At 40.2% G+C, this 9,545-nt stretch overlaps 1 protein-coding gene across 2 annotated transcripts in view; it reads left to right on the top strand.

Moving 5' to 3' along the window:
* Nucleotides 1-8,813, top strand: part of slc19a1 (solute carrier family 19 member 1) — a 15,704-nt gene extending 6,891 nt beyond the window's left edge. For both annotated transcript variants that reach the window (XM_005752892.1, XM_005752893.1), the window contains exons 3-6: nucleotides 241-1,021; nucleotides 3,914-4,106; nucleotides 4,726-4,867; nucleotides 7,148-8,813. In XM_005752892.1, coding sequence (XP_005752949.1) covers nucleotides 241-1,021; nucleotides 3,914-4,106; nucleotides 4,726-4,867; nucleotides 7,148-7,339 — 1,308 coding nt within the window. In that variant the 3' untranslated portion in view covers nucleotides 7,340-8,813. The remainder of the gene's footprint in view (nucleotides 1-240; nucleotides 1,022-3,913; nucleotides 4,107-4,725; nucleotides 4,868-7,147) is intronic.
* The last annotated feature ends 732 nt before the right edge of the window (nucleotides 8,814-9,545 follow it).

Genomic DNA, 9,545 nt, shown 5'->3' with positions numbered 1-9,545 from the left:
ATATTTATAATTTTAATAAATGACAAATTAAAAATGCATGAACATTTTTTTGTATCGAAAAAATATCGAACCGTGACACCAAAGTATCGAACCGAACCGAACCGTGAATTTTGTGTATCGTTGCACCCCTAATATTTAGGGTAGAAAGTGCACTGTCAGAAAGGTTCGTGTAAGACTCAAGCTTGATTTTGCTTTTTTTTTTTTTTTCCCCCACGCCTTATTTGATTGATTTATTTCCAGGTGACCAATGAGATCACTCCAGTGCTGACGTATTCCTACATGGCTGTGCTGGTACCAGCCTTCCTGCTAACGGATCTTCTGCGTTATAAGCCGGTCCTGATCATTCAGGGCGTCAGTCAGGTGGTCATCTGGATCATCCTGCTGCTTGGCGGTACGCTGCTTCAGATGCAGTTCATGGAGTTCTTCTACGGCATCACCATGGCCTGCCGTGTCGCCTACTCCTCCTACATCTTCTCCCTGGTCAACCCGGTCCTCTACCAGCGCGTGGCAGGCTACTCGCGCTCCTCAGTCCTCTTGGGGGTTTTCACCAGCTCTATCCTGGGCCAGCTGTGCATGTCCTTGGGAAACATCACCTTCTACACCCTCAACAGTATCTCTCTGGGGTTTGTCAGCTTTGGTTTGCTGCTCTCACTGTGCCTGCCCTGGCCTAAACGCTCCTTGTTTTTCAACCGGACGAATCAGGAGGAAAAGGAACTGGTAGAAGTAGCCACCAAATCTGAACTGGACAAAATGAACCCAAAAGATGGAGGGCCATCCTTTGCTGCCCCCCCATGTCCTGCGTCAACCTGGAAGGATTCTGTGTTTATGCAGATGCTTCTGGAGGTTAGAAATGTGCTGAAGAGGCCAAACCTGAGGCTCTGGTCCCTGTGGTGGGTGTTCAACTCCACAGGGTATTACCTGGTGCTCTTCTACGTCCACATCCTGTGGAACAAAGTCTACCCTGCCACTGAGAACAAGAACGTTTACAATGGGGGAGTGGAAGCAGCTTCTACATTGCTCAGTGAGACATTTCCAGACATTTTAAAAAATAGCTTTACACAAATAGTGTTATTGAAATTTAATTTGTTTTGTATCCAGCTCGGTGTTGCTGCAGCTTGCTACATTTAGATACAAAAAATGTAACAACTTGTGCAAAGTATAAACTAAATCTCAGCCATTGTCTAATTTAAAGGCTGGCAGGATGTATTTAGCTTTGCAGTGATAGCATCAAACAACTACTTAATGTAGGACACAATCTGCAGGGCTTATTTGTTAGGAAGAAAAATCTATGCTAATGACTCTGATAGACCCCCGTCTTCACGAGAGACTCGGATCGAAGCAAAAGTGTGATAGAAGACAATTGGGTGTCTTTTTTTCCAGGAACCAATTTGAGAGGGTCAGGAAGAGCTGAAGAATGATGATATGTGTTGTTATTTAAGACTAAAGTAAGGACTTGTCCACACATATACAAAAGTAGCTTTTGGAGTTTTAGGCTTTTATTCAATGCAAATTCACTTTCAGATAGCTGAAAAAGGATGGTTTGGGTCCAGGCTAGATATAAAAGATTGACATAGCCAATGTAATGACACCCAGGCTGGTGTTTTTGCTCACCACATCTAGTGTTTTTTGTAATCAGAGGGTCTAGCTGGGGAGTAGCTCACTAGCTTTGTTAGAAAGATGGTCACATCCTCAAACTTAATTACACTTGTGTATTGAGTCTGTTATGTTCTCTGTGCAAGTGGCCAGTGTTGTTACCAGCATACTGATGTGTGGGGTTCTTGGGTTGCTGTAGTTGGTGAAGTTTCTGTCTTTGAGTCGATCCCAAATGGAAGCAGAAGTAGCATCAGGGAATACTCACAAGGAAACAATGGTACTGAATGGGCCAATCAATGTGACTGTGCCGTTACTAGGGCTGGGTATCGTCACTGATTTCTAGAATCAATTCGATTCCGATTCACAAGGTCCCGAATCGATTTGATCCACGATTCGATTTGAATCGGGGAAATTTTGCCTTAGTCAGAAATATTCTAATTCTGATCACGTATCAGTACATTTCCATATTTTTATATCTATAAAAAGCAAGCTGACACTTGCGAGACTTTATCAAAGGTGTGAGCATCACAGCTGATGCCTTTGTGTCAAAGTAATTGAGGATAAAACAGAAAAACATGAAGGTGGTTTTCCTGGCCTGGGATTTTATGAAAATATTCTGCAGTAGATCAAAAACGAAAGAAAACCGTTAATCAACATATGAACATTACATGATGCTGCTGAAGTGAAGCAGCATCATGTAGCCCCCCCAGTCATTACTAGGGCTGGGGCACATTATACCGTTCACGTCATAATGTCAGGCAATGATAAGAAAATGAAATATCGCAATAGAATATGGGTAAAACGTGCATGCGCAATGCCTTTGTTTTCATACGCACATGGCAGAAAAAGCATGGCGGCGACAGAGAACGAGAAGGGCAAAAGCGGATCATTGAATGAAACCGATGAACCAGAATTGTTTTTTAAAAACATGCTACTTCAGTGATGTGCAACTGGTTTCGTTTTTGTCCGTCAGATAGCCACCAAAGCACTTTTTTTTTGTAGAATATGCAAGCAGGCCGTCCTTACTACCGTATTTTTTGGACTATATAAGACAACCAAAAATGTGATGTCCACATATGTGGACGCCAGGTCCTAGGAGGTTAATGCAGCTGCTTGTTTAAGTGAAAATAAATTGATGGGTTTTTTGCACTAATAATGTTGTGGAGTATTTTGTCTCGCATCAGTTATATCGTTATCCCAAATTTTAAAATGTATATCGTGATAAATATTTTTGGCCGTATTGCCCTGTCCTAGAATTACTTTTCTGGGGTGATGCATCAGTCCTCCCCCAGAGCCATGTTCTGTTGGAAGGTTTTTCTCCTGTTAAAAGGGAGTTTTTCATCCGCAACACCTTAAAGGCCGGTCCGTGAAAATATTGTCGGGCATGAACCGGTCCGTGGCGCGAAAAAGGTTGGAGACCGCTGATATAAAGTGCCCTGAGGTGACTGTTGTTGGGATTTGGTGCTAATATAATAAATACAGTTGAATTGAGCTGTAACCACTTGACAGCATGCTCTAAAGTTGGGCTTTTAAATATGGGAGTCTGTGGGGACAAACCTCAAGTTTTAAGACCATTAGAGGATCTGTAGTTCTTGGAAATTAGAAGGGTGACAATGAGCATTTGACTTAGGATATCATCTATCAGTGCTTTTGATTGGGTCATATTGTTGGTTGAAAATACTTGACAGTATTGAGTATTATCATTATTATTACAGGGAAACAGATTCAAGTCTGCTTTCTTTTGAATCTTTTTTTGGGCAAAATCAGATGAAATGAACTGTTGCATTTCTACCTATGATTCTGATGATTAGCTTTTTGAAATGATCTTTTAAATAATGTTTGTAAAAAAGGTATATGCTCAAAATGGTTTTCTAAAAGTGTAGTCCTGAAACTGATGTGTGTTAACATAAACAGAAGAGCAACTGCAGTAAAGGGTGCGCTCAGCTGTTTGGGAGAAGCTTAATAATTGATTGGCCAGCCCTACTCTGTAAGGGATCACGTCAGCTTTAGACGGCAATAATTGCACTTTAAACAGTTGTAAAGATTAAAGGTAGCAGCTTCGATAATCTGGTTGTCATGTGTAAGTAATGAGGTTTGATGACAAAAGTCTGATAATTGAACAGTGATTAGGAGACTTCTGTGCTGCTGCTGATATTTTTATGACAAGAACAGACTAACTTATGTCCAATATGAATAACGTTCATTTTATTGGTGACAGTAGTGCTTAGCCGACTGCTTACTCAGTCCCTCTCTACAGATTACTTGCTCTGTGCTTTAACTTAATCAGTTTAAAGACTATAACCTGTTTATTTTTCTGTAGGTGCTATAGCGTCCTTTACAGCAGGCTTTGTCAAAATTCGGTGGAACATCTGGTCAGAGCTGGTCATTGGTATCATCACAGCGGTGCAGGCCGGTCTGCTGCTTCTTATGAGAACCACAGACGACATCTGGGTCTGCTATGTTTGTTATGTACTCTTCCGAAGCTTCTACCAGTTTCTGGTGCCTATTGCCACGTAAGTGCCAAAAACAATGTATTATTTAAGATGCATCTGCTTACGATGATCTTAGTTGTAACTATGCTGGATTAAAGTTAAGTGCTATAGGAATGTGGCCAAAACTGTGGTGCTTATTATTGGAAGATTTAGGCCAGAAATATTTGGGGGAAAAGGATCAGAAGCTAAACCACAGCTGCCAATATCAACTGCCACGAGAAACTTCACTCTGAAACGACTTTTTTCTTCTTCTTTTTTTCAGTCTTTGCTCAAGCAGAATGAAGGATAACGATCTATTATAATGACATAAGCTGACATGTTTTGTGCTGTTGATCGTACAGAACAGGGCCTCTGGTGTACATTTTTTGTTTTCAGATGATTTATACCAAGTGATAACAGCATAATAATGAAGAAAATAAATGCAGCCCTCAGCTAAACTCGTAATGAAAACGTTAATGAGATAACACAGCGTTCGATCTGATAAGCCTCAGTACGTTGTGTCTGTCTACACTAGTATTTTATTGCTTTAACTTCATGTAATTTCAAATAGCCTAAATACATCTACAGTGAGTAAGAACATACAGCGTATCATACATTTATACAAGACAGCTGCTCATGCTGGATGTTATTGTCTTGCCAGTTTCCAGATTGCATCGTCACTCACCAAGGAGCTCTGCGCTCTTGTGTTTGGTATCAACACCTTCTTTGGGACAGTGCTGAAGACCATTATCAGCCTGATCTTTACTGATAAGAGGGGCCTGGCCTTGGACGTGCACTCTCAGGTAAAACAGTCAAACAGCAGGGATGTTTCACACCAGTTGGATTTGAGAGTCCACGTGCAGTAGTATAACTGGAGTTACAGTTGTCAGACGTTTCGTGCTAATGGTGAATGTATGTAAAGTCCTGATAATTTTGGTCTGTTAATATTTTTTTTAACTTAATGACTTTAAAAAAACAAGAATTGGGTGCACACGTTGGAATTTATTTTAAATTTTCTCTAATCCACAAAGGATGAAAAGTGTACGTACAGATTTCAGAAATATACATACACCCCCAATAATATTAGATTAAGTTTTAAATGTCTCTCAGTAAGTTGCACCTTGACCACAGGTAGCTTTCAGTAAGCTGATCGCTCTTCTTGGCAGACTTGATATAGTTCAGTTAAACTAGTTGGTTTCCTGGAATGGGCGCAGCTTTTAAGTATAGTCCACAGATTTCTTTTCAGTAAGGTCGAGGTCGGGGCTTTGGGATCATCATTCCAGGAGCTTAATGTTAGGCTGCTTTATCCATTCCAAAACCAGTTTTAATGTGGTTGGGATCATTGTTCTGGTAGAACACCCAACACTGACCAAGTTTCAACCACCTAGCTGTTGATCTGAGGTGAAGTTGAAGAGTTTGGAAGTAGTCCTTCATTATTCCATCCAATTTGTGCAATGTTCCAGTGCCACCGACAGCAAAACAGCCCCAGAGCATAATGCTACCACTACCATGCTTGACAGCTCATACACTGCTCTTAGGTTTTGAAGCCTCGCCTTTACTCCTCCAAACATACCTCTTGCCATTGTGGTCAAAGACCTTTGCAAAGTGGTGAAAAATTAGAATAATTCGTGGTTACATGCAGTTGGAATCTGCAGTTGTTGAGAAATGACTCCAAGAGACCTCCCCAAATTGTGTAACTTGACAATTCTCCCAAGTTGTTTACGGAGTTCATTGTCAAACAAATGCTGCTTATGCTGCATAGATAAACTCCCAGTTATAGTAAATCATGACCATTAATGAGAATTTGGTAGGTAGCCATGTGAAATTAAGACATTGTAGAAACTTCAACACTTTATTAAAATATTCAAGTGAGGGTATGTCTATATCTGAGTCCGTATGTATAATTTCGACCCTCTGTGGGTTAGAGAAAGTCTAACATAAATTCAAACGTGTTTTCTGAAGATGTATGCTGCACAATCACTCCACCCTGGAAAAGGTTCAATGAAATCATTAAAAGCTCAAAATGATCATGACATTCATGCTCATGATGAGTTTTTGTAAACTTCTTACCACAACTGTATCCCTAATGTGGTCTATTGGTGTAGTTTTATGTTGTGCGTCAGGGCTGTCAAACTCAAATACACAGTGGGCCAAAATTCAGAACTGCATCAAAGTCGCCGGCTAACATTAATATTCATGGAAAAAAAACTTCCTCCAAATATAACGAGGAACCTTTTCTTATGGACTCAAACAGTATGGAACAAGCAAAGCTTAATACTAAACAATATATTTAACTTATATAAACGTATATATAACTTAATATTGCACACATGCAAAATCAAAGTTCCAATTAAATAACACATCAGTGGAATTTCTTAAATAAAAACTGTATTTGCAGCCTTCTGAATTAAATGTTATCATTCATCATATTTTCATCATATTCTCCCACCTGCTCCTGTTTTTATTCTTTTAGCCATTTTGGGTTCGGTAGCATGGCAGTATTTGCATGGTTGCTATGACTATTGTCAACAGAGGAGAGGGTGCTAATGAGTCCTGTTGTGACTGATGCACCAAAACACCAACAGAGCATTCTGGGAATTGTAGTATTAGCAGTACATGACCTGTGTAATAGCAGCAGGCCAGCTCTAATAGTTTTGTATGGCTTCACGGGCCAAATGCAATTAGGCTGCGGGCCAGAGTTTGACAGCTGTGTTGTACGTTAAAACATCTGGACAGCTCCTTCAGTTGTATGTGGAACAACCATACACATCCATGGGTGTAACCCACATGCTCAACTCTGCTGCTCAACCCACAGTGTAATCAACCAAGCAAAGGTTTCCTTGCTTTTGGGGAAACTTGTTAGGAGACTTGTTTCTGCTCCCTCCTGACAGCTGTCAGTGGCCATATTTCCAAACCATTATTTAGCCATTTAACAGGTTCTTTACTTCATTATCGTATTCAAATGAGAATAGTGTTGTTGTTTTTTTGCCAGTTTAGTGGAAATTGGATTAAAATTTTGTTTGGGCTGGGATCTCATGAGGTGCAGGATAAAAAGCCTCATCCATTGCACATCTCTCTTACAGTTTCTGGTGTACTTCTTTTACTTCACTCTTCTTACTGTCGTCTACTTTGCCTGCGCTGCTGTGGTCATCTGCCGTCACTACCGAAACGAGCGGAGGGGAGGAGTAACCAGGGACCAGCCCACGCCCACGGAGCTCAGCCCTGTGGTGACAAACAAGGAGCTAGAAACTTTGTCTAATGGCAAAAGTGCCTAACCCTAAACACAAGAGGAGAAACGTGTAGTTCCATAACATTGTTAGACCAGTTTTACTAATAAGCTCGTGAGAGTCACTGAGATCAGTGTTTTAGCCCCTTCATACACTCAGGTGGGTTCAGTGATGCCTCTGAGCCTTAATCAGAAGTGCCTCATGTGCAGCGACTCCAAGAGTGCAGCAGCTTGTGTCTGAGGAGAGATTTTCTAGAGTAATTTGCTTTTTAAAAAGTCACTTTGGTGTTTTTAGACATTGCTAAAGCAGCCTGGGACCTTTAATATCACAACCAAGATTTCTTAGAAAACACGAAACAACCTTGTGACATGCTGGAGTGATTCTTTTCTATAGTCAAGGCTCACGAGACACGACCACACTTGTTTTTAACAAAACACTCCTATTGTACTTTGTTACAATTACTGTGTTAGTGGCATTTTTAAAGAACATGTGAGTATGAATGCACCTTAGTTATTGATGATGATTATCACAGTCTGACATCAGTGTTATGGGATCGGTAAGATCTTCACTGCCGATCATTTCAAGCAGCACACTGCAGATTTTGTGCAGTGTACTCTGCTCAATGCAATGTCGTCTGGTGTCTGTTTGTATTGCAGGAGCAGCACCACAGACGATTGCAATAATCTTCATTTGATACAATCATTTTTTTCTTTTTTTTAGGACTAATTAACATTTATACACATCTACAGAAAATTAAAACCTGTTCTCAATTTCAGTACCTCAGTCAACTGGAGCTGCTCGTGAGTTTGTCGATAAGTTCAGTAAACAACAAACCAAGTAAAATTTGTAAAACCTGATTTTATTTATTTTTGGTCAATGAATGGCTGTTTTTCTTTCTTTGCTTGTGTCTAACATTTAAACATGCTGGGTCAGTGCTGTAGAGCAGTGGCTCTCAAAGCTGGGTCTGTCATTCTTTGGAAAAGCAACATGTCAAGCTTTCTACTTCCACACTTAGTAACTTGGGCTCAATAGAAGAGCGTGTTACATATCAGAAGATTTAAACATTAATAGGAAACTTAATGAGGGGATTCCTTTGAAAGGCTCTCCCCTCTAAATGGCCACGGACCCCAGAGAACTTCAGAGCCCCTGCTCCGGAGAACACTAGAGGCAACAGGAAGTGCAGCGGAAATGTTAAGTAGGTTTTAAAATGACTTTGCTTGATCACTTAAACAGAAGATTGAGTTATTTCTTACAGCAGATGCAATGGTAGTTTGTGTTTACTGCATTGAGTATTCAGTGGGATGATACATTTACTGTATAGATTTGTTCTCTAGCTTCAGTTCAGTGTTAAGTGCATTTTCACTTGTGTTGTAAAATCAGGAGTATCTGCGCTGCCGTTGTGTCGTTTTAGTATTTGAAGGCAGAATTTTGTGATTGACATCATTGCTGAAAAATGACTATGAACATGTCTGAGTGCTGTAACAAGGAAATGAGATGTTTTTTATTCACAAATAAATTACTGAGTGGATAAAAACATGCTGCCTCTGTCTGTTTTTGAGTGCAGTAAACCACATTTACAATTTGACACCATGTGATAGAGCTTTAGTGTCTTTAGTGTTTAGTGTTTTTTTTAAAACCTCTTGTTGTATTGTCACAACAATCGCTTGCTCGGATCAGCTGGGGCTACGTTTGGGCTTTCAAAGCTGTTGCCAACAAGCAAGATGCAGCATTTCCTCTGGTGGACAAACTTTACAACGTCAACACTGCCTATGATTGAAAGGCATTTCTCCTCTTTCTACTTTAAAAACGTTCATTCATCTGACATTGTAAATGCTGATACCGATATCATTAAATACAATAGCCAATATATCAGTCTGACTCTAATTTATAACTTTTTGGAGCTAAGATTCGGTTGAGACTGAGCCACTCGGTGGGCAGGAAAGGTGATGGGAAAGCCGAGGGATGCATTTATCAAACGGGGCATAGCAGCGTTATCTCAAACTAACTGACACTATCCTCCTGTGTACGTCTGCAGCAAAAATATAAAATGTAGATGCAACTCAAAAAAATCTCTGTACTGATATTTTGTTGATTTTAAGCATTTAAATAGCCGATATTCTTGTAACCAAATTTGCAGATATGAATACAGTCGAGTGTTCAGCTTTAGTTGCTTCTAGTTACACTGTGTTAAATGACCAGATATACAGATGTTTGCTCAGCTGCAGTTGCTGCTCACAGCGTGATCACACAGAGC

This window comes from Pundamilia nyererei, unplaced genomic scaffold (genome assembly GCF_000239375.1).
Source record: "Pundamilia nyererei isolate P.nyererei 1_Seehausen unplaced genomic scaffold, PunNye1.0 scaffold00390, whole genome shotgun sequence".
In the NCBI taxonomy this organism is placed as follows: domain Eukaryota; kingdom Metazoa; phylum Chordata; class Actinopteri; order Cichliformes; family Cichlidae; genus Pundamilia; species Pundamilia nyererei.
Note: the sequence above shows the minus strand (reverse complement) of the source record. Positions and strands in the feature narration are given on the sequence as shown.